General features: G+C 52.7%; 1 protein-coding gene across 1 annotated transcript; it reads right to left on the reverse strand.

The window, feature by feature from the left end:
* Positions 1-14,297: 14,297 nt before the first annotated feature.
* Positions 14,298-23,497, reverse strand: KRT71 (keratin 71). Its single transcript, XM_023211046.2, has 9 exons — positions 22,988-23,497; positions 20,377-20,591; positions 19,639-19,699; positions 19,077-19,172; positions 18,528-18,692; positions 18,233-18,358; positions 16,669-16,889; positions 15,949-15,983; positions 14,298-15,129 (listed from the first exon to the last, which is right to left on the reverse strand). Exons 1-9 carry the CDS (start codon positions 23,432-23,434, stop codon positions 14,918-14,920), a joined length of 1,578 nt encoding a protein of 525 aa, XP_023066814.2. The 5' UTR covers positions 23,435-23,497; the 3' UTR covers positions 14,298-14,917.
* Positions 23,498-24,471: the final 974 nt, after the last annotated feature.

Consider the following 24,471-nt stretch of genomic DNA (forward strand, 5'->3'; position numbering starts at 1 on the left):
GAAAAGAAAGTAAATGACAGCATTGAGACTGGAGCTGTTGCCTCTCCCAGGGCCACCCTCTGGAAATGCGCTCGGCATCTGCACAGTCCTCAAGGCCAGGAAACACCTTGCTGGTCCCAGTCCCACCATCTATGTGAGACTGTGACCCTGGGTCCTTCCCATTTCCTCTTTCAGACTCCGGGACACACTCACAGCTCCCGTCTCCACGTTCCGTGGGTACCTGTGAACACTGACCTGCTCACTGTCCACTTGGACCAACGATCGCTGTTGAGGGTTTGTGAAAACAGGTTAAGGCTTCTTCCAAGGGAGGCGCAGTGTGAAAAGCAACTGAGAAAAGACATCATGCAGGAGCGTTTCCTTTCATACCAGTCATTGAATCAGGTTCTGTTCCACATGTGTGACTTGGCCAAGGCAGGTTCCGTGCACTGGACTTCTGGACTCTGGTTGTGTTACCCTGTGTCCTTCCCCATTTCCTCCCTCAGACTCCGGGACTGCAGACAGGGCTGGGTCTCCTCTAGGATCTCCTTGCCAGACCCAGGATCCACACCACTTGACAGTGACGGGTCACTGTGCAAGGGCTGGGTTAGGGAAGCTGGCCTGACTTGGTTTCAGAGAAAAAAATCAGTCTAGTGATCCATCCCTAGAGGAACAGACTGAGTTCAGGGAGGTGGAGCCTAATGCCAAGCCCTTGGCAAGATGAGGTGAGAGCCAAGCCTGGGTCCTGGTCCTGTCCCACTCACTGTTGTTGCCCTGCACTGCCCATGTGGGCCTCAGCAAGAGGCTACTTGTCTCCCAATCCAAGGCTGCATGTCTCAGTCCCCTTCAGAGAGCCATTTCCAGAGGGCTGTGTGCATGACAGGGCTGACAGGTGACTGTGATGGGTAAGGGTGGTTTTACTGCTCCCCATCCCTCCCCTGTCCAGAGCCCTCATATCCAGGTGCTGGTCTGGGTCTTTCCAGGGATCAGACTGGCTTTCAAGCCTAAGTCAACACCGAAGCCCGTTCCTCTAAGGCATTTGCCTGCTCTAGGCCATGAGGTGCCACCAGTCTGCAGACGTTGATTGCCCCTACTCCACTGGCTGATGTAAGAAGTGAGAATTCACACGTGACTCCCTCTGCCCGTGCCCAGAGCCCCACAGTGCTTGGCTGGGCCTCTAGTCAAACCCATATCCTCTGAAACAGTTGTCAAGGACTCCCATTACTTCTTGTTCATTCACAAGTCCCTGGTCCCCAGGGCCTTTCAACCTCACCTCCACTCTCCAGCCAGGTGGATCCCTTCACAGCCTCAATCCCATGCCTGCCGGTTCCCGATTTAATATTAGAGGGTCAGTGGTCAGTGTTGGTTCTGCCTGCTCCCTCCCTCCCTATGCTGTGCCTCCCCACTCCCATCTTCTCTGGCACAAAACATGAAATAAGGACCCAGATGCCTTCTCTGGCAGTCTCTTGCAAATGAGGGAGATGTGGAGATGTATCTGATGATTTCTAGACAACTTGTCTCTCTGAAGTTCTGGACTTTGATGACCCCCAAAAAGCTCACAGCGTGGGATGAGCCTGTGCCCCCGATATGCTCAGTGGCTTGGTGAAAGATGACAGCAATCGCCACACTTGGGTGGCACTGACTGTGAGCCAGGCATGGTTCTGGATGTATCAACTCATTTACTCCTTACAGACTCATGGGGTGCGCCTATTATGATCCCCGTTTTGCAGATGAGAAAACTGATGCCCAGAGAGGGTAAGCAACTGGCAAGTGACAGAGCCTAGGTATGAGCCCAGGCAAGGGTGTCTCCAAAAGCCCTTGTCGTCACCATTGTGGGCACTCGGATTCTCAGTGCAGGACTTGTGATGTGACTCTGAAGAGGACGACTTCAGCAGAGGCCTCAGTCTCCAGACAGCCTGTGAAGGCAGCAAACAGAGAGGGTCCCAGGTACCACTCAGCAGTCAGTGTACCTCAATATGTTCCAGTAACCCCAAGAGAGAAGAACCCTATCCTGGAGCATAGACAGGAGAGGAGCCCTTGGAGAGTCCCTCCCTTCTCTGGACTGCCAGAACCCAGGGCAGGGCCACTAAGACTCTGGGGCAACACTCAGGGGATTGGGGTTCCCTATAAAATCCTATACAGTGTCCTCAGGGGTGAAGCTTGGGGATCGTCTACCACCCATCTTCCTCCTACCCTAGCACCAGGCCCAAGGTAAAGCCCAGATGCCTCCTGGGGCAGTCCTTCCAGATGTCTGAGATGTGGCTAACAACTGCTGATACCTCCTAATACCTCAGGAGTAGCCCTGTGTCTTGGCCCAATCTTCAGCAATTCCCTCTGTTCCTCACCTCTCCAAACCCCACAACCACTTATGGCCAAGACATTTAAACAGGGCCCTGCAACACTTTGTTCAGGATGAGCAGAGGCCATGATCTGGAGGGTATGAAATGGAACGACCCAGCCTGAGCGCTATGTGGCATTTTGGATACTTTGGGATGGGCCAAACCATCCTGTGGCCTCATGGAGACTGACCAGCTCCTTGCATGAGGCTGCCCCACTTAGAAAAGAAATTAGCACCATTCACTGAGATATGTAGCCTCGTTGCTTTTGGTGACACTGGACCTGATTTCCTCTAGCCCTTCTTTGAAGTGAATTTCCTCTAGCCCTTCTTTGAAGTGAAGTGTCAGGCTTAATGTGTGCCTGACATTGTGCCAAAATGTAGCATGCATTATCTTACTATTCAGATTATCCACAGGTGATCAGCACTAGTTATTATTCCCATTTTCTGAACCTCAAAAAGGAACATATCTTACCTAAGTTCATATGGATAATACTTGTCAAAACTGGAATTTGATCCCAGGTCTGGCTGCTCCTAGAGCTTATGCTCTCAATCAGCACATAAGGGGAAGTGCTGAGGGGACCCTGAAGAGCCAGTATCCCTATAAGCAACATCAGCAGCCCATATACTGAAGTCACGCAAATAGACATGCCTCTTAAACAAAATGATATGCTCCTCTGCAAACCAGCTTTGACACAGATCTGCCATGCCACCACCCCTCCTAACCAGATCGCCACCTCTAAGCCCCAAGCCCTACCCAGGAAGAAATTCTGGGGGTGCCCCTAGGGTCATCAATGCCACAATGCCCCCTGCAAGATGGAGCTGCGAGCTCTCTGGATCTGTGAGGCCCAAATGCTCTCCACCTACCCATCAGCCTTCCCAGGCAGGGCTGTGCCAAGGAGTGAACAAAAGCTCCATTCACCATGACCCTCTCCCCACCCCCACCATGCCCTGCTTCCCTCCTCGCCCTGCTTCCCTCCTCAGCCACCTGCCCTGGGAGTCCCAGCCAGTTTCTCAGTCTGCTCTGAGGGCTTGACCCAGCCATCAGCCTCCTCATCCCCAGGCCATCCTGGAAGAGAGGGCCTCAGTGTCCAGGGCTGGGGAGACACTCAGCAACAACTGATGCCATGCAGCAGATGCCATGACCTGTCTAGGCCTCTCGGGCAGCTGACCCGGGCATCCCCGAGGGCTGGGCCCCCTCACTGTGGCGTCAGCCACGGCCTCCTGCAGGTTGGCACACTGCCCTCAGCAAAGAACAATAACATGTTATGGTCTGCAAGTCCTCAGGTACAACATGGCTCCATTGTTCTGAGTCTGGAAAATGATCTCACTCTCACCCTGAGAACCAAGGTTCGCCCCAGTCCTTCAGTGAAGTGGGGCCCTCCTTTGCCCAGGAATGCACAGTAGCTTCCTATTGGCCTTATCCTCAACAATGTGTTCTTCTGGGACCCCTTCCTCATCATCCCTCCTACTATCTATGATAGGCAGAATAATGGCCCCCAAAGATGTCCCCATCTTAATCCCCAGGAACTGTACATCTGTTATGTTACATGGCCAAGGGAGATTAAGGCTGAAGACAGTATGAAAGTTGCTAACCACCTGACCTTAAAATAGGAAGATTATTCTGACTTATCTGGGTGGGCCTAATGTAATCCCAAGGGTCCTTAAATGTGGAAGAGGGAAGCAGGAGATTGGAGTGACACCATCTGGGGTGAACTTGATTCCCTGTTGCTGGCTGTGATGAAGGGAGGAGGGCCATGAGCCAGGGAATGTAGGTGACTTCTGGAAGCTGGATATGCAGGGAAGCAGACTCTACCCCAGGGTCTCCAGGGGAAGTCAGCGCTGCCAGTACCTTGATTTTTGCCCAGAGAGACTCTGACCTCCAGATCCATCACATCTTAAATATGTGCCGTCTTACCAGAGTTTAGGGTAACTTTATTACAGCAAGAACAAGAAACCATGTCTAGACACATCATCTCTATCTAGATTCCGCTGCGGCCAAGGGAGCCTTCTCTTTCTCCGTAACACTCAGGAGACCCTCTTTCACCTTCCCGGTCTCCTCCCCTGGCCCTGCCTCCCAGCCTTGCCTGCCCTTCCTTCATTGTGAATTCTGCTCCTGGAAGCTCCCTCCAAAAGGTGGCATCCTCCTGAGGACCGCTTTTCACCTCACTTACTTGCCCACTCCACAGACCTCGCTGAGCACCACTGTGTAGCTGCAGGCATTGGACTAGGTCTATGGAACAAGTGAGCAGGCAGCCTTCACCATCCGCTGGGAAATCCGCCAGGATCCTCTGCGGGACGTGCGCTTTACTGCCCCAGCGCTCTCTATGTATTTGAGGGTTTTGTCCACTGGTCTCAGATCGAGAGCTCACTGGATTGGGGCCCTGAGTCCACCTTCCTCAGTACCGACTTTCCCTCCCCATCCCTCCACATTCCCTTGCCCCGAGGCTCAGCAGGAGCTGTGCCCTGTGCTGACTGCCAGGCTCAGGTGCTCACTCTCTGGCTGAGGGGAGGAAGAACTGGGGCTGGAATTACACCCACCCTTTGGCTACTCTTTGATAGCAGTGAGCCCTCAAATCCATGCCTGCTCCACCCTGTGGTCTGGTGAAGCACACCCCACCTTCCCAGCCTTCTCCTGGTTTCTGGAGGGGATTGGTCTGCCAGCAGCTCAGTGGCCTCATTTCCTAGGCAACTGGCTCCGCCCGTTGCTGCTTTTGTCCACTTTTGGTTCTTCCCCCATCGATGGCTGAAAGATACAGGTTCTCACTCTGGAAAGGCCAAAGAAGGCAAGATGGCAGCTTGCAGGGAAGAGTCTGGTTGGTGAGGCATGTGTCTGTCCTAGAATATAACACCATAACTGAGATTTCTCTGAGTTCGTTGCCCTGGCAGACAAATGTAGACATTTCCTGAGAGGCCCAGCTCCTGTGGGGAGGCAGTGGAAACCAGCCAGATGCACACCTTCCCCCCAGATAGTCCCAGAGGTCTCAGTCTGAAAGAAATGGACTCTATCTGTCTTCCCAAGGCCCCATAGCCTTGTTAGTTGGCAGAGAACTGTGGCGCCTTTTGTGTAGAATCTTGACAGAGTCTACTCATTGAAGAGAAGAGGGACATGCCAGATAGGCTTATAATGAGTTATGACCTCAGCAGGGAGCACAATCTAAAGACAAAGGATTTGCTCTGAAAATAGCTTTGGCCTGCTCAGGAATTCTGTCCTGCACTGCACCCTACACCCTCTCCACTCCCTCCAGGAAATGAGCATGGTGGGCCCCACTGCTGGGGGACAGCTCTAGATGAAAGTGGAAGGGACAGAGTAGACAAAACCTTGAGTTTCCTCCCTGAGGAAGCCAATCCAACCTGGAAGTTCTAACCCCCAATCCTGGGGTTCATATTAGCAAATTGAGCCCCACCTTGTGAGTCAGTGGGGCAGGTGCCTCCAAAGGCCTCCAGCACCATCGATTACCTACTGCGGTCAGGTTCCAGAGCCCAGGCTAGCCTTGGGCTGGGCAGCAGGTTGGCCCCAGGCTTCCTTCCTATCCTAGGGGAAGGCCCCAGATCTCCTTCCTTCCTTCCTTCCTTCCTTCCTTCCTTCCTTCCTTCCTTCCTTCCTTCCTTCCTTCCTTCCTTCCTTCCTGCAGGCTCAAGTCCAGCCTGCAGCTGTTTTCCATGGACATGAATCCTAAGATGACTGAGGCAGGCTCTGTTTCCAAAACCCTCCTGAGGGCTGAGGGCAGGAGCACGTCAATCAGGCTTGAGTCTATACTCCCTGGTCCCATTCATCTTGCTCTGAAGCAGAATTGGCCTTCAACCAGCCTGGGAAGCATCTCTCATCAGGCACGTGGCTGGGCCCTAAGTGACACCAGCCACCTGGTCGCAGACATGCTCCACCTGCCTCTGAAAGGCAGTGGCTGTGTCTCCCTTCCACCTCCCCTTCCTGTAGCGCCACAGTCGCACTGTGCTTGCTGGGAGGCACCAGCGAAATGGAGCTCACCACGCACGCACTAGACCCACGGTTCTCACGGCCAGCATGTTCTTCCTCGCTGTGAGTTGAAATCTGCCTCCCTCTAACATCCAATTCCATGTCGTCGTTCTGCTCTGTGGAGTATCAGAGAAGAGGATCAGACCCTGACGATTATTTACATGTTTGTGGGCATTTCTTGGTCTCCCTCCTCCAACTCCAAGGACACTGACTTCTAGGGAGAAGACGTGGTTAAATCCCAGGCTGTCTGCACCGGCAGCTTCCTGACCCAGATCCTCACAGCCCTCAGGAGTATCTGCAGCCCTTGCCGCTAATGCAAGCCCAGTCTGGGATTGTTGGCCTCTCCAGCGGTGCCTCTTCAGCCCTCTTTCACATTTATATGACTCAAATATTTCCCAAGCTACGGTCATTCAGGGGCCACCATCAGAAGTTTGCCTGTATCCACAAACCACTTGTCCTGTTATTTTCTTTAATATGTATCTTGTTTAATTGGCTTACATATTTCCCTAGTATATTTGTTTGATAAGGAAACTCTGTTAACTACTGACTTACGTACCTTCTAACATACATCAAAATCATACCATGACCATAACACAGGCTGTGCCATGCAACCTGAAGTGATTTTGTGTGCCCGCAGCAGCATACCCTTTCTGCCCAGGTAGCTTGGCTTTGCTGCATCTGCCCTCCCCTCTACCCCTCCTGAAGCCTTGGCCCCAGAGTCTTCTAACATAGCTCTGGGCTCCTCCTTTGAGTCAGTAGTTTTAGACATAGATCTTACCTGTTTCCTGGGTCCCTGTTCATTCTCCAGCCTGGAAGGCCAAGCCTTTCCCTTGCTCTCTTATCTCAGGCCTCTTCTCCCTCCGCACAAGGAACCGCCTCTGCAGCACTTAGGAGAGGGCTGGGTTGTGGAGCCAGGGTCCACGCTTGGGCCGCCTTAAACCTCTGAGTGTCCAGCTATGTGCCTGGATGAACATACACCTCTGGCACAGAGTCAGGGTGGCGTGGGGGAGTCTCTGTAATGACACCATCGAGGGGCTGGAAGCCACAAATGAACACTTGGAAAGTCGTACTGCAGCCCTCAGAGGGTGAGAGGGTGAATGTGGCAAACTGCAACTTCTGACCAGGCCGTCAAAACAACAGGGGCTGTGGGCGGTTCAGCCTGGGTGTGTTGGGAAGGGGGAGAGGGCTGTGGTGCCCCACCCTACCCCACCCCACCTGTGATAGGTGCTGCCTACTGAGAGATGCTGGGAACTACTCTCGTCACCGTCTGGCAAGACCTGGGACAAATACCTGAAAAGCTTCTCGCCCTTCTCACTTCTAGCGCACTTGGTTCCTCCCTGGGTCACGGGTCCCCTTGCTTGGTTTTGACCATCTCTGCAGTTCCTGCCCAGTCCCAACGGCTGACTCCAGCTTCACCCTTTTCCCTCTCAGACCCTTATTGTTGGCCCCACACAGACTCCCCCTCTTCTCTGGAAGCCCTAAGGGCCCTTGCTACTCCAGGACTTGGTTCTGCGTCTTCAGGTGCTGGATCTGGGACATGAGAGGGAGGCAGTAAAATTTCTCTCTCCCTAGGTAGGAGAGAATATGGCTGGCCACTTCACCATGGTGGCCCTAAGCATGTTTCATAGTCCCTCTGGCCCTACATTTCCTTATTAATATGAATTGGTGTGTGTGGGGGTGCTAATAGGATTGTTGAGTATTTAATAAGGAAATATCCTTAACGTAGCTCATAGCCTGACACACAGGAAGCCATCAATGAACCATAGCAATGATCCCTATTCCCACCTTCAAGGTTTATCTCCGTGTTTGTTTCCCGTTCCCATCTCCTTGACGGGCTCTGCACCCCTCCTTTCCTATCCCATCCTCCTGTCCTTTGACACTGGAAGCTTGGCCTGGGTGCCTGGTTCTACCCCAATTGGTGTCCCAAGTGTGGGCGCTGTCTCCAAAGTCCCCTTAGACTTGGTCAAGAGGGGCCCCTGCCTTGGGCCTTCCAGCTTCCCTCGTTCCACAGAGCAAGGAATCTGCAGGGCCACAGGGGCATGCTTGGGGTTAATTCTTGAGTCCCCAGTGAACCCCTAAAAATTACCCACAGTTTCTAGGGTATATATTATTGTATCTAATAATGGTAATAATTTATTGTTATAGCTAACATTTATTGAGGTCTTACTATGGACCTGGGATTTTATGTCTCAAACAAAATGATGCAAAGTATTTATTATTATTATTATTATTATTATTATTATTATTATTATTATTACTGTTATTGTTATTATTATCCTTGCTTCTACAGAAGCAAAAAGAGACACAAAAAGATTAAAGAACTTGCTTAATGTGGCAGCCCTGCTGGAGGCTGGGCCCAGAGCCAGGTCCCTGACCCATGCGAGGCATCACTCCTGCAGGATTGTCCTCACCGTCATCATCGCCATTCTTGTTCCTGACAGTCAGGAGTTTCTGGTATTTTTCCACATGCTTCCCCTTCTCCATCCCTTTTGGTGATTTTCTGAACATTGTGCAATTGACAGTGTGGTCATATTCCCATCATGTAGATGAGGACCCTGAGGTACAAAGAAGTGGCATGGAAAATGCTGAGACAGGGTGTAGGTTTGATGCATTTCTCAGTAGTCTGAAGCAATTGAGAAAAGTAAGTGCAATGCAGTAAATCTTTCATGGGGCTAGCTTGACTTCATCTAAAGGGCTGAGCTTAGTCTGAGAGAATATCCTTCCTACTGTGAAACTGTCCTTTTCTTTTATGCAATTATGACAGTAGTGGGTGGTGATTGTTGCACTCTTAATATCCGATTTTGGCAAAATAAAAGGCTGGCTCTCTGGAGCTCCAAATCAGCCCCAGCAGCTGATGTGAAATGCTGCTTGATGATCGTGGACTCCCAACGTCCAACTCTAGTGGTCTGGAGGCTCTGGGGCTGGCTCAGGGCTCCTTCACTGCATATCTCTTCCAGCCAAAGCATTTACCCAGGGACACCTACGCTGCTCATAAACATGAAGGATGCTCAAAGGTGGTGGCCCTGCCGCCTCCCGCTGAGTTGGGAAAATGCCTTCCATTACCCCGACCGTGGATTAAGGGGTCTCAGAACCAGAGAGCCCTGAGGCTGAGCTGGACTTGCCTGCGAGGATGTATAGAAGGAACGCCCCAGCCTTTCTGGCTTCAGAGGGTGCAGTGTCCCCACCAACTCTTTTCCAAACCTGCCTCAGCCTGCATGGGGCCCCTTTCCCTGGTACTCACTTTGTTTGCTTGAAGGAGAAAATCGAGAAAGAATCTTCCCTCTACCCTCCCTTGTCCCAGCCATCCCTAAAGCAGTCCAGTGTTACGATTCATCCACCTTTTATTTGCTTCAAGGATTTTCCATGACAACTCAGAGGCCCCTCTCTTCCCATTTGGCTGGATTCCAACACCATCAAAGATCTATTCAAACCAAAAAAAAAAAAAAAAATCAGGATTGAGTGAAGGCAGCTGGTTCCCATTTGGTTCAGCTGTGATCCTGAAGTTTCTGTGTTATGGTGTAGCCTTCATTTCTGGATCATCAGTGGATTTCTCTACCACTTTCACTAGCACCAGCCGTGGGCTGCAATTGTACTCTAGTCAAAGACGGAGGGAACAAGAAATAGTTATGGCAGAAACCTGGGCTTGAAAATGCATCTCTCCTTGAGCTGGCACTGTGAGAAGGCCATGGCTGAATGAGGGGGCATTAGAGAGTGAGCTTTGGGTCAGGCTGCGGGCCTGGGAAGGCCAAGGGTAGGGCCAGATGGGAAGACAGTCCTCATTGCTGGCCGTGGAGGGAGTGAGCTGTTGGGAGCAAGGGACTGTGTGGCTGGAGGGTGGAGGTCAGATGTCAGGTAGAACTTTTCTAAAAAGGATGGGAGACACGAGGATGACCAGGATGGCTGTCTCCAGCCTGCTGGACCACCCACCAATGTCTGAAGAAAGGCCAGTGCCCGGAAGAGGACACTTACACGGTTGGCACTGTCTCCTATCTGCCTCTCCAGATCCTTCTTGCTGGTCTCAAGTTTCATTCTGATGCTTCTGCTCCCAGTTTACTCAACTTAGGATAAGCTGCCCATCCCAGTCTGCTCCAACCTCTCTCCCTCCAAAGTCACACCCACCCTCCGCATCCCAGCTCCACCTCAGTCCACCACCTCTTGTCTCTCCCACCTCCTCCCTGTCCCCATTGCTTCCTGTGGGGCCCACACCTCCTCCACTGCTCTGGCCACCTCTGAACCAGGGCTTCAAGGAAAGCAAAAGTGGAACTGGTCCTAGGCACTGTCCAGACGCCCCCAACACTGAGAGGATCCACCTCCACGGCCTGGAAGTGACAATGGGCCACAGCCTCTGCAGGCAGCCTGCAGTAGGAAAGCCCAAAGAAAAGGGACCCAGCCAGTGCCTGGGACCCAGAGACATCAGGCTTTGGCTGATGGAATATGACAGAGGTGCCAACAGAAAATGGGCAGGGAGCCTGCAGGGCATCATGGGAGGGTGAAAAGGTGTAGCCGCTGGAGAGGCAGGGGCACAGAGTTCCCGTCCGGGGAGGCAGGGCAGTGGTGTGGAAAGAGTGTGGGTTATGGAGAGACAGACCTCACTGGATTCTGGCACTGGAGCCCTGCAGTTAGTATGTCTCTGCCTTGGGAATAAGAACACCCATCTCAAAGGGATGACGCAGGAGCTGTGCCCAGCCTCCAGAGCCTGGCCCATGGAAGGTGCTCCATAAACATCAGCTTCCATTTCCCCTCCCCGGTACTCTGGGTTTGAAGTGCAGGATAGGCCATGGGGGCGAGGCTCTGCAGATGGAGAGAAGTAGTTGAGCAGTGGCCAAGGCTGGGAGGCCTCCACCACCTCGGCAGGACCCCCAGGTGCCATGGGGAACCTGCTGCTCTCCTCAGTCCCTGAGGTGTCCTGAGGGTGCCAACCTCCGTGTCTACAGCCAGCTTGACCCTCAGCAGCCCCTGATAGTTCCGCCTCTGTGCTGCTGTGTCTGGCTTGGCCTGCTGCAGGCACCCTCCAGCTGGGTGTCCCAAGGACCAGCTCCTGTCAGTGTCCGCAGGGGAAGCCTGGAGTCAGAACTGCAGGGAAACCCTGGAGTCAGAGGAGAGACAGGCCATCAGCTCCTGCTGAGTTCAAACGGGTGCCAGGCACGTGCTGGGAATATGAAGGTGAAGGCAATCCAGTCTCTGGTCACTGACACTGGGAGAGATGCCAGAAAGGACCAGTAAGTCCTTTCTGTTGGAGTAACTGGAAGAGAGAAGGGCTCTTTCCCAAGCAGCACTGTCTGCACTTGAGGAAACAGACTCTACAGCAAACAAACTATGACTCCTCTCCTCCTCTCCCATAGTCCTGCAACCACAGCCCCCTCTGCCTTTAGATACCTTCCTCACCCCGCCCCAGCCCTGCAGCCCTGCCCCAGGCTCCCTCTTGCACCAAGTGCTCCTGCTCAATGAAGCTGTCCAGTTGCTTGTAGTGCTGTCTTGGGCCAGTCTCTGTCCCCAGCCCAAGAGATGCTCCACCTTGGGATTGACTCACTGACATTTTGTTCCTGCTGGTAAACTAAAAGGAGCATTTCCTGCTATATAGTATGGAGGCCACCCTCCATCAGGACACCCGGGTCTTGTGAAGAGTCCCTGCAGCACTAGTCCTCTTCCACATTTACCCTGTGATGGCCTCTTCCTGGAACCTTCCAGGTGGGAGAAGCAGGCAGGTGGCAGCACTGCCAAGGACGAACTCCTCTCCAGATTTGTGAGCCGGAGACCTGCACCCACTCTCCTCCCTGTGGCACCCTAAAAGGCAGACAATACACAGGGTATCCTTGAGGTCTAGCCCAGTGTGGCTATACATAGGCTGGGGCTCTGATCCTCAATTTTTTCATCTATATAATGGCCGTAACAACAGTCCTTCACTCCCAGAGCTGTTCTTAGGCAGTGGGTATGAAAATGCTTTGTAAACTGTAAAGCAACAGATAGGCACCCATCAGAAGAAAAATATGTACTATTACTTCCTCCACTGGTTACTGTGGCGGACATTACTAACCAATCAAACCACTTTCCATCTGTATCTGGATGCTACCACAGCATCCCCCAAATCACAGTTTAGGCTGATGGCTCCCAGCTCTGGCTGCTCATTAGAACCCCTTTGCTGACTTTTAAAATATACCAGTCAGTGCTTAGGCCCTACTTCCAGTAGCCTTACTTAATTGGTTTGGAGTAGAGGCTTAGACATCAGTATTTTTCTAAGTTCCCGGGTTATTTTTCAGTCTGTGTAAACGACTAGTACTCTTGGCAGCCATAATCAAATTACCACACAGATTCACATGGTGGCCACCTTGCCTGCTAGTCATTGTCATTATTCCCTTTCCTCAGATCCCTCACTTGCTCCCAAAATTGTCCATCAAGCCCTGAGCTCTCATGCTGGAACCTGTCAAGCTCATAGCTCAGGCCCCTACCATGGGCCCCAGTGCTGGGTTTCTGAGTCTCCTGCAGGAGGCTCCAGTCTCCAGCACTTTGTTTTGTGGCTCTAGAAACAGACTCAGAACCCAGGATAACCCTGCCCACTCAGGAGACCTCTGTGAGCCCTGGAGCATAAAGGGAGTTCTTCCCTCCCTCCTCAAATCTGTGTGATAAAACAGCATCATCTAGAGAAGCCTCCACCTCCACATTTGGAATCTAGCCACTTCTTTTAGCCTCTCAACTGGAAAATTAGTTCTGCTATCCAACCTCGGTCCCTACTGTTGCAAAGGCAGGAGGCTAGCAAAGGCAGCGGGTGTGCATGGTGACTTCACCGAGGAAATGGCAATGTCTGTGCCCAGTACTGAACACACACACACATGCATGCACACACACACACGCCTCACCTTATCAACCAAGCTTGCAGACATGTTGTTGAGACTTATTCCACTTACCCACCTGCTAGATGGCGGTGCTGACAGGTTGATGACAGCCAGGAGTCTCCGGCTCCGACCACCTCCTGGGCAGGGGCTTTTGGGCCTTGCCCTAAGTCCCAGTTACTACTCTAAATGTCCTAGATATCAACTCAGACCATCTGTCCCTTCCTCTGGACCCTCTGTCTTCCTTTCCCATTATACTTGCTCTTCTTGCCCCAAATCCTCATCCTCTGATCCCTCTCTAGCCCAGCCCCAACCCCAGGCCTCCCTGTTCCTCCACGAAACTGAAACCCTCTTCCTTCCCCCAAATGACATCATTAGTGTGGCTACCGTGAGACTAGATGGCTGCCTACTCACTACAAAGACATTGGTTTCCCACCCACCTGCAAATGCTCTGCACCTCCTACTCCTCCCCTGCCCACCCCAGACACAGAGCTGGCCTGGGGAGTCTGTGTGTTCACTCTCCTTACACCCCTTGCCAAGGCAGGACTGGCCATCACCATAGTGGTTCCGGAAGGTAGGATAAGAGTATGTCTGGGGCAGTGCCAATGCCACAGTCACTGAAATTCATAGCCCACCCCCACCCCATGGCGGGACCCCAGCTCGCTCCTCCGTACTCCAGCCCCAGCTTCTAAGACTTGTTACTTATCTTTCCATCAGAGAGGCCCAGAGTGTGGGACTTCTACCTGCTGACCCCCTCAGGAGGCCAGGCTTCTGAGCAGAGAGGAAAGGGCTGGACAAATGCAAATACCTGTGCACTAAGCCCACCTTCCGATGAGGAAAGGTGCAGTCTCAGAAAGAGGCAAGGTCATGTCAGGAACACGACCATTTCTGTCACTGGACACAGTTTGTGCATGTCCATCTGCTGAACCCTCCAGCCAATACATGCACATGCTTTCTGGGCTTCTCCTTTCCCCCCTCCCTGCCCCTCCTCCCAGACCCTGCTCCACACCCCATTTGCCTCCTGAAAATTAACACAGACGTACAGGCTGCATGGGCAATACAGAGTGATGTACTTGTGTGTGTGTGTCTGTGCTTCGTACATTCATGAATGTACATGGTGTGCCCTCATGTGAGTGAATTGAGGTGCATGGGTGTACTTTGAATATTCAGAGACCAAGCCATCAGATTGTGCTGTTTATTGAGGATGCAACAGAGGAAGGCTGTTAAGAATAAAGGAAAAGTGAACAGTCCTGCTCTTCTCTGCTTCTGGGTGCAGGTGAGTGGAGAAAAAGGCCTTGAATTGCACTTGGTCCCACTCAGATCTGAGACTGAGCTAGATGTAGGGGTGGGGACTGGGCCACTTTTGATTGTTTGTCCTTCAGTCCTCCTTTTCTTGAACATAGAGCCAGCTCCTAGCATAGGCAGGAGCTATGCTAGACCTCAGTGTGTGCAGGGCCTTGGGCAGAGACCCAGGGAGCACAGCAGAGTAGTTAGCGACTGAGCCAGAGGTGGGGCAGAGGAGGAAAGCTGGGAGCCAGGACCTGGGCTGGTGGTGTAGCCGGGGGACCGCAGCCAAGGAGTGAATACGGTGTGTGCACGGAGGAATTTCACCAAGTTTGGTCATCCAGGCCTTCCCAGGCTCAGGAAGACACAGACTTGGAGAAGTAGGTGGCCAAGGCCAGTGCCAGGTGTATGGGAGCAGGACCAGCAGTGTGGAGATGGAGCTGAGAGTGGGCTGTGGGAAGTACAGTGTGGGATCCAGAGCCAGGTCATGGAATGAGGCAGGGCCCGGGGCAGTCTTCTCTACCGACTGGCTTTCTTGGAAGGGGCACTCAGGCTGGAACCCTTCCCCAGGGTGTCTTTGTAATCGCTGGCACTGCCCCGGCTCCTGCCCTCCCCACCTCTCACGCTGCACACTCCAGAGATGCAGCTGCTGCTGTTGGCCACGTAGCCGCCGCTGACCGTGCTGGGCCGGAAGCCATAGCCACTGCCGCCACTGGTGCTGCTGATGATGGCTGCAGGAGGAGTCGAAGCCAACACCCACTCAGGCAGAGAGCTGGGGAGGCCTCCTTTACCCAGGGCAGACAGGGCTCTTCTTGGAGGAATTGAGGGGGGAGGCGCACACTGCTCCCTCCCCCTGGGGAGAATGTACCAAAGACAGCTTCCCTTGTGCTCTGACCTTGGCTTGCTTGGCTTATACCCAGTCTGGCTGAGTATTGCCCCATTAATGCTCAGTGGCCCAACTCCTTGGTCCAGGTACCAACACCCCTATCTGTCCTCCTGGACACCCATCCACTGCCCTTTCTATTAGCCTTTTTGCTAAACTTTCCAGCCTCCAAACTTTCCCTCCTGCTAGCTGTCCCACAGCAGGCATCTTTCCCAAGCTCTGGTTTAACTCTTTTAGCCCCGCTAAGCAATGCAGTGATCTGACATGGTCAGCTTGACCTCTGAGATCCCTCATTCTCTCATTCCCTCAGCCCTCCCTACTTCCCAAGCCCAGGTCTGATTGCAGTTTGCAAACCTGACCCCCTAAGCCTCACACAGACCCATGCATCATTTTTCTGCCACATGACCCTTGTTTTCCCATGACAATAGCTTTCTCTTGCTGCCATCCCCCAGGAACAGAAAGTCGGAAGGATAAGAATGAAGGAGGCCTGGACTGGGAGTCAGGAAAGCCGATTCTGGCCATGGCTCTGCCATCTGGCTTTGTGATCTCAGGCAAAACTTTTCCCTCTCTGGTTCTTAGATCCCTCATCTACACACACAGGGTGTCACTAAGGTCCTTTCCAGTCTGCAGATTTTACAGTTTTAGGTCAAAGCATACAAATACTTACAGATGCTGACAGGGGAGGGAAATTCTCCTGACATCCTGTTAAGGAGAGAAATCAAATAAGAGAGAGAAGTCATTCAGCTCACAGTCTCTTCAAAGCTACTGCCATCCCCAGCCTAATGTGGGTTTTTGAACCCAACAGGCACCTGTTGAAATTCCAAAGTTTCTTTGATATAAATAGAGCCTGAGAAGTTTTGGAGACTACCCCCGAATCTTTGGGGTAACCAGACAACAACCCTGGTTAGATAACAGTTTACAAGAGGTGCACACATGGGGGCAGTGTATCTACCTCCCACGTGTCAGGTCCACACACCAGCCTGCCCATCCCTGTAGAGCCCTGGGGAAGCTGGGGTGGCGGCCCCAGCACACCCTCAACAAGCCCATGTTGCACATGGACAGATGAAGAAGAGAGAACAAGAATGCTTAATAGAGTAATGGGGTTTTGCAGGGAGCAGGGTGGTGGATATTTCTAGTATGCCCAGGAAGAATGAGCAAATCTGCGAAGCTTACCACATAGCACAGTGCCTAAGCAAGCTCTCACAGTCTATTATGAATGGATACTCATGTCCACTCATGGTAGTATTATTAATTACTATCGTTATTTCTATCCTCATCACCCCACCACTTCCTAAGATGGTGTCTTCTGGATTGAGATGTGTTAGGGTTTCTCCTTTGGGTCTTCCCAAACCCCTGGGGTCCTCCTGCCTGGGCACGCCCCACCCACCTGCACTCCTCACTCTCCAGCAGCTTGCGGTAGGTGGCGATCTCCATGTCCAGGGCCAGCTTCAGGCTCATGAGCTCCTGGTACTCGCGCAGCATCCGCGCCAGCTCCTCCTTGGCCTGGTGCAGGGCGCCCTCCAGCTCGTCCAGCTTGGCCCGGGCATCCTTCAGGGCATTGTCTCCCCGCTGCTCAGCATCAGCAATGGCTGTCTCCAGGTTGGAAGCCTAAGGAAGGAATTGGTGAGGTCGAAAAACTGGGAGGAGCCACTGCAGCTATCTACATCCAAATCCCTCTGGGTCCTTAGAGAGAGGCCCATCTCCACCCTACACACCACCACACTTCTTTTGCAGCCAGAGCCCGTTCTGGGGCTGGCGCATCCCTCCTTAGCTCTAGCCCCATTCCCTGTGTTGGATGTGTGGGTGATGGAAATCATGCAGCCCTGCCCTCCTGAGCACCACTTTAGTTCAGCATAAAGACATTTATTCAGCCATATTGTACCAAGGGCACGAAATGAATGACAGTAATGCTCTTGAGTTGTTTAGGTCTGGGAGGAGAGATGGTTGAATACACTGTGGCAGACGCAAGGGCAGCAGCTGCCCAGGAGCATGGCACCACAGATGAGGGGGACAAGGAAGGGCACACCTCAGGAGCAACTATTATTTGCCAAGCACTTAGTGTATGCCAGCACCATGCTTAATACTGTATATACCATTGACATAAGTTAGCTCATTTAGTCCTTGCAACACCTTGTGACGTGAGCAGAAGTAACCTGTCCAAGGTCATGAAGCAACTAAGTGTTAAAGCCCACAAGAGAATAGAAGGAGCACTGGACTAGGAGTCAGGAGACCTTGATTCAGATCACAGCTCTGCCACTTACCGGCTGTGTAACCCCCTTATCCTCTCTAAGCCTCAGTTACCTCATCTGTAACAACAGCAAGGGCAACTGTTGCCTCTCAGGGCCTTGGTGAGGATGAAGTGTGATCCAAGAATAGGTGCCGCTGCCGTTGTTATCATATATGTACATCTTGTGCCTCACCTACAAGCCAAGGCTGTATCCTATATTCCTGGGAGCAGTCCCTAGCCAGTCCTTAACAAGGCACCTTAATGGGTGCTCCCTGAGCCCATTTCTCCATCTCAGTCATTAACTCCACAGATGTTTATCAAGCTGCGACTATGTGCCAGGCACTGTGCTAGATGCTGGGGAAACAGGGCACAAAGCGGCCAGCTCCCTGCCCCCTTTCAGTCTAGTGGCAGTGTCAGTAATAACAGGAAGTGTGACAAGTACAGGGAAGCACAGGTGCAAAGAAGGCACATCACTGCGGGGAGGTCCTAGCCCAGTGCCGAGAAGGCTTCCTAAGGAGGGGCTTCGAGGCCGAGGTCCTTGGAGTGAGCCAGAGATCAGTAGCCCCCAGGGACGTCCTGCTCCAGGTGTTTGAGGCAGCGACCTCACTGGCCTCCTCTCTTCTCCCAGGCAGCGATCTGGGAAGCCGATGTTCTCAGCAGCTCATCTCCCCTCCACTCAGGCTTCCCTGCCCTTGACCACAGGCCAAGGCCAAGGTGCTCTCACCTGCTTCTTCACGTTCTCGATCTCTGAGCGGATTCTCTGGATGAGCCGAGTGAGCTCCGAGATTTCATTCTTGGTGTTTTTGAGGTCGTCCCCATGCCGGCCAGCTGCCAGCTGCAGCTCCTGGAACTGGGGACCCCAAAGCGTAGAGTCATGAACATGTCGTGGGAATGCATGTATCTCGGGGTCAGAACACAACAGACACTTACCGGGACACTGCCTCTACTCTGGGCACGATCTGTCCCCGTCTGCTGCCTGCTGGCATCACCCTCCCTGGCCCCGCCTCAGCCCAGCTCACCTTGGTCTGGTACAGGGCCTCGGCCTCGGCCTTGCTCTTCAAGGCGATCTCCTCATACTGGGCGCGCACCTCGTCGATGATGCTGTCCAGGTCCAGGTTCCGGTTGTTGTCCATGGACAGGATGACGGACATGTCACTGATGTGGGACTGGATCTGAGTGATTTCCTGCAAGGGACATAGGGATGGTCTCTTAGCTCAACCACTGTCAGAGGCCAACCACCTCCCCCACACAAGACGAGCAAATTCTGATGATGCCATCTTGGAGGCTGGAACCCAGGGCTGTTGCCTTCCAGGGTTGTTTGCTTTGCGGCAAAGTAAGTTCCCTGCTGGGCCCAGACAGATTCCCACTGCCATGGAGCAAGGGCCTGGCCCATTCCCTTCCCGCTCAGAGGGTGGAGACTGAGGAGACTTGCAAGGCTGATGCAGGAGATGGATGGCTAACTGAGGGGTCTCACTGAGGGCTGGGGCCTCCATGTCTCCCGCAGCCCCTAGAATAGAGTTTAACCCACCAGCCTTCCCCAGATGAACCGAGTGGACAGACAGACTTACGGCTTCAAAGAGACACCTGAAGAACTTGATCTCCTGGTCCATGGATTCCACCTTGGCCTGCAGCTCCACCTTATTGGCATAAGCCGCATCCACATCCTGAAAGATTCCCCCACCATCCCCTGTCACTGCCGGTACAGCCAAGAAGGCAGCAGCCACCCCTGCCTGGCTCCCTGCGTGAGGAAGGAGTCACTCTCTTCTCTTCACCTTGCCTTGGGAAAGGAGATAAAGGAGCAAAGGCCCAGCCCCACCCCACCCTACTCTGGGAATCTGAAGTGCCTGTGGTGTCTGAGCCGGGTCCCAGAGCTGCAGGGGAGCCCTCTGTATTCTTCTCCGTGTTCGAACCACAGCCCCGTTGGACATGCAGTCAGGCGTCCTCTCACCGGCACTCTCCCCGTCTTTTCATTCTTTTTTCTGGATAGTCTTTCATCAAGCTTTTCTCTGCCTTCACCTCACTCTTTCTGAATCAGTTTACCTCAAGGGGGGCTAACAGAGCACCTTAGCTGGCTCCATTCCTCCAGGTCCCAGGCCAGCCCCCAGGATTCAGGGCCTGCCTTCCTCTCACCTTCTTGAGCAGCACAAACTCGTTCTCTGCTGCTGTCCGCTTGTTGATTTCCTCCTCATACCTGTGGGAATGTGAGGGCCCATTGGTTAATATCTCTCACTGAAAGCCCTTGCTTGCACAGGGCAGAGTTTGAGCAAGGAGCAGCATATCCATCAGAAGATACAGGTGCTGGGGACCGCAGAGTACTGGGCAGGGGTGAATTGGGGAAGGCTTCCTGGAGGAGGGAACATGCTAACCAGTTTGGAAGAATGAGACTGTTGAAGATTCAACTTGGCAAATGAGGAAGGAGCACATGGAGCGAATGCCCTGTGGAACTTTCAGAGGAAGCAAGATGTGAACTGCCCTCTCCAAATTTGAGTACAATTTTGCAAAGGACAAAGTGCTTCAACCTGCATTTTCTCAGTTACCCCTGAGAGCAGTCTTGGAACCAGATGCACTTAACCCTCTTCTTACATGGGAGGAGAACATGAATGGTTTCCCCAAACAGTCCCTAAACCCAGAGCCAGAGATAACCCTCTGCCCACTGCCCAGCTCACTGGGCATTTGCCCTAAGAGTCAGGCCAGAGGCTGGAGGAGCAGAGAGCAAGTGCCAGAGTTTTGTTGGGGTGATTCTGCTTGGTATGACCAAGAACAATGCCCCCCACCGACCTCCAAAATGTTTAAGCTGGGGTGACTGCCAGGGGTCCCTCAGAGGGACAGCAGCAGTTGTCCAGTTACAGGGGGTCTCCCCCTGCTCACCTCTTCTTGTAGTCCTCCACTACGTCCCGCACATTCCTCAGCTCTGAGTCCAGCCTCACCCTGTCCCCGGACAGTGTCTCCAGTTGCTTCCGCAGGTTGCTGATGTAGCCCTCGAGAATGGGCTCTAGGTTGTTCTTGCAGTTGTTCAGGTCCAGCTGCTGCAGCAACTCCCACTTAGTCTCCAGCACCTGGTTCTGCTGCTCCAGGAACCGGACCTGGAACCCAAATCCCGGAAACTGCTGAACCCCTGTGGTAATAGTCACACGTGTCTCTCACAGGGCATTGTGCAAAGCCTCTATCTGCATTTTCTCCTCACTAGAGCTGAAGGAGGTGGACAAATCATTACTCTCTGTCTCGGAGAAAAAACTGAGATGCAAAGCAACTTAGCTTCTTTCCAAGGCCCAACAGTTTAAGAAGCAGTGGAGCCCGGAACTGAACTTAGACACGTGTCCCTGTAACCCGTGCATCCAATCACCCAGCGCCCACCATGGCTGCACTAACTCAGGGCATGGCTGTGACTGAAAATACCAGCAGAGAAGCCAGGATGGGTCCATCATTCTGGACAGGTTGACCATCCTGAAGAACAAAGTCTGCTCTTCATTTCAGGGCATATCAGGCTCACTAAGGCTTGGGCCAAGGGCTTCTAGGGATTTTAAATGCCTGGAGCAGGCACCAGCTTCATCTTTGCTTATAGCCTCTCCTCTCCCTCATTGGTCCTGCTCCCCAGAATGATCTCTACAACAAGCATGGCACATGGAACACGATGGACAGATGGAGCTCCTGATCCCATTGCAGCCCCTCACTGAGCTAGGAAACCGACCAGAAGGAGTGGTCCATACACACCTCTTGTTTGGTTTTTGGGGATGGGGAGCACAGTTTTTTAAAATGTGACTTCCCTTAAGCTACCTGAGCATAGCTACTGCTCGAATAAGGTTGTCTTCCTCCAAATCAGAAACACAAGACATGGGAAAACTATCTAAGAATCAGTGTTGAGATGGAATTATTCCCTGAAAATTAGTCTCTAGCCCATCATCCAGCATTTGGGCTGGTTTAATCAGTCCTGAATTTTCATGTGATCTACAAAGCTGAGCATTAACCACAGAGTAAACCCTGCATCTGAGACACCACAATACACACCTGCACTACTGAACACATCTGGATGCCAAAAGGATTTACCCGTCTTCTCTGGCTGCCTGAGGTTAAGGGACTGAGCTCTGGAGACTGAAATTATTTGGGAACTGTCCAAGCCTTTCAGCCTCCTTCCCCTCCCTCTGGGCAGACCATCTTTATAAACAAGATGTGACTGTCCTCATGTTCATCTTTCTTCCCATGTCTCCAGACTTTATCCCTCAAGGTTTTGACCACCTGAGCCAAGAATCAGTCCACTCCCATCCCCCAGACCCCAACTCAGAACACTTTGATCTTCCAGATATGAAAAGGCTTAGAAGAATAAGAAGCCACAGAGCCAGTCCTAGCCCCTGAGGCTGAGCCGAGGGCAGCAGGGACTCCTCCAGGCAGGAAGTCTGAGCTGCAGGAGCTAGCTAAGCTCTAATGGCCACATGACCGTCTCACCCGTAGGCTTTGTCCTGGGTTGACCAGTCCTTAGTGCCTGACTGTCACAGAGCCAACACACCCCTCCAGTCTCCTCCTCTGGGTCTGGAGGCAAAAGGTTGAGGGTCCAGCCTCACCCTTCCCTTTCCCCAAATGACCTTGGGAATGCCATTTACCTACATGCCTTCAGTGACTCATACAATAAGGATAATTATTTATTCTCTGCCAGAAGTCGGGGGCCTATCTGGACTGTGTTATCTCTTCAGGTCTCTAGACACCTTTGATTCCTCCCCGAAGCATCCCTCCCCCACCTTCTGGAGATAAGAAATGAGAGTCACAATCACAATCATTTTTGTAGTACTTAGTGTGTGTCAGGCTTATGACAAGATCTTCACCTGCATTTTCTTTTACAAGCCCGACAACAACCCCAAGACAGGGGTTATTATCCCCATTTTAGAGATGAGGAGATGGAGACACAGACAGGCAAATAACCTTCCCAGAGCCACGCAACTGGCCAGCGGTGATGCAAGAGCACTGTGGAGTCCCCTTCCCCAGTGCCCTCTTCTGCCTCTCAAGAAAGTCTTCAACTGACTGGAGCAAATGCCCACAGCAGACATCCATGAATCAGAGGGCTTGAAGTGGCCCCTTCCTGCTGCTCCTGATCCGCTGGGCAAGTGACTAGTGGGCAGGACATCATGCCAGGGGAGGACAGGCTTCCCTGCTTACTCTGGGTGAGACTGTCTCTCACAGGCCTTTTCTGCACACGGCCTGCAGGCCCAGCAATGGCACCAAGCTAGCCCTCAAGAGGAAGGACTACATCTCCTGCTGGGAGCCCTGAGAAGCCTCTGCCAGGAGAAATTGACCTGCCTCTGTTTTCTCTCTGGAAAGACAACACAGAGAACCTTATACTGGTCACCCTGTTGATGGGTTGTGCCTACCTTGTCCACAGTAAAGGCCTCCTCACATTTAACCTCAATCTCTCCTTCTGTAACAAAACCTTATGTTCCAAGAAGAGAAGAGGAAGGCTGTTCACAGGTTCCCCAGGTCCTGGAAGACCCACCTTGTCGATGAAGGAGGCGAACTTGTTGTTCAGAGCCTTGATCTGCTCTCGCTCCTGGGCACGCACTTTCTGGATCTCGGGGTCCAGCTCCACGTTGAGGGGGGCCAGGAGGCTCTCATTGACGGTAACCTGGTGGATGCCTCCAGGTGGGCATACAGTTGGGCACACAGGCCCCAGGGCCACACTGCCAAACATGCTGCCAGCAAAGCCGCTGGCCCGGCCCCGGCCAAATCCATAGCCTCCACTCTTCCCGCTGCCACTGGCCACATTGAGGGAGATGCTCCGGGCTCCCCCCAGGTTGTAGAGGCTCCGACTGCCAAAGCCCCCACTGAGCCCTTTGCTCCCTGCCCGGAAGGAGGATGAGCTGCCCCCCGAGAGCACAGCCGAGCAACCACTGAAGCCCCCCTTGGTGGCAGCTCCTGACTTGCAGGTGAATTGGCGGCTCATGTTGCTGTTGGAGACAAAGCTTAGATGCAGGATGGAGGAAGGCAAAATCCCAAAAGGTTCGCTAGTTGTAGTGAGGACTGGCAGGTGCCTTTATATGTGCTTGGCACTGGGGCTTGTGGATGGGCAGTCAAGAGCTTAATTCATGGGTTTGGCTTGCCTGGGAGCAAGAAGTCATTTTCTCTATGCTGAGTTAGAGATCAAGCCCTCCCCACCTCTGAAACAACATTTAACCTTCAAATTGCTGGGCTTGCAAGCTTTGCTCATGTAATTTGGGTCTTATCTAATTAACCTGCTGTTATAGAGTAATTTGCCCCAGGCCCCAGCCTCTCCAGGGGGATGTCACTGGCACTGCGCCATCACTATCCTGATTAATCTTCTCTGGGTTGTTGGCTTCCTCCTGCGGATACAGCAGATGAAGACAGGATGGGCTTTCGTGGACAGTTCAGGACACTGGGTATAGTACCAGGGCCTCCAACTGCTGTTCTCCTCCTTCCTGGAAAGAGACTGATCATTCAGGCATCACCTCTCCCCAGGCCTCCTGGAAATATAACCCATAGAGGGCAGCTGCTCTCACTTACGGGGTATTAGGAGGTGGAGTGACACTCTCCCTAGCATGGGACAGGAGCAGCCCAGGCCAGAGCCAGCCATGGGCACTATCCTCACTTCACCCCTCTCAAACACCCATAATAAAGCAGCCTGGAGGCTTCAAACACTGGAGAAAATGAGGAGGAGAAAAGGAAGATGGAGTTGGGGCAGGTGGCTGAGAAATTCGGGGACTCGACTGGAAGGAGGTACAGAGAAGACAAAGAGAGAGGCTGGCCCATGGCCTGGAGGGTTACGGAGATTCCCGGGTGGTCCGTTTCATCATTTCTGTCTCTCTTCCAATGTGTATCTGCTAATAAGACTAGGAACAACTTAAGGACAGTCATCATCTATTAGAGTTCAAATAAAGAAGCTGTTATCAACATGAAACTTAACTCCTATTGCATCTCTCCAGGCCCAAGTGGGCCAAGAACAAGGCTGGCTGAGCCCTCCAC

Source organism: Piliocolobus tephrosceles, chromosome 10 (genome assembly GCF_002776525.5).
Source record: "Piliocolobus tephrosceles isolate RC106 chromosome 10, ASM277652v3, whole genome shotgun sequence".
NCBI classification, from domain to species: Eukaryota; Metazoa; Chordata; class Mammalia; order Primates; family Cercopithecidae; genus Piliocolobus; species Piliocolobus tephrosceles.

Excerpts from the sequence above, each read along its gene's own strand:
- KRT71 (XM_023211046.2), bottom strand. The coding sequence starts at position 23,434 with ATGAGCCGCCAATTCACCTGCAAGTCAGGAGCTGCCACCAAGGGGGGC. Across the intron at positions 19,700-20,376 it reads GTGGAGGACTACAAGAAGAG|GTATGAGGAGGAAATCAACA; the intron begins GTGAGCAGGGGG and ends ACATTCCCACAG. Across the intron at positions 18,359-18,527 it reads AGGCCCTGTACCAGACCAAG|TTCCAGGAGCTGCAGCTGGC; the intron begins GTGAGCTGGGCT and ends TGGGGTCCCCAG.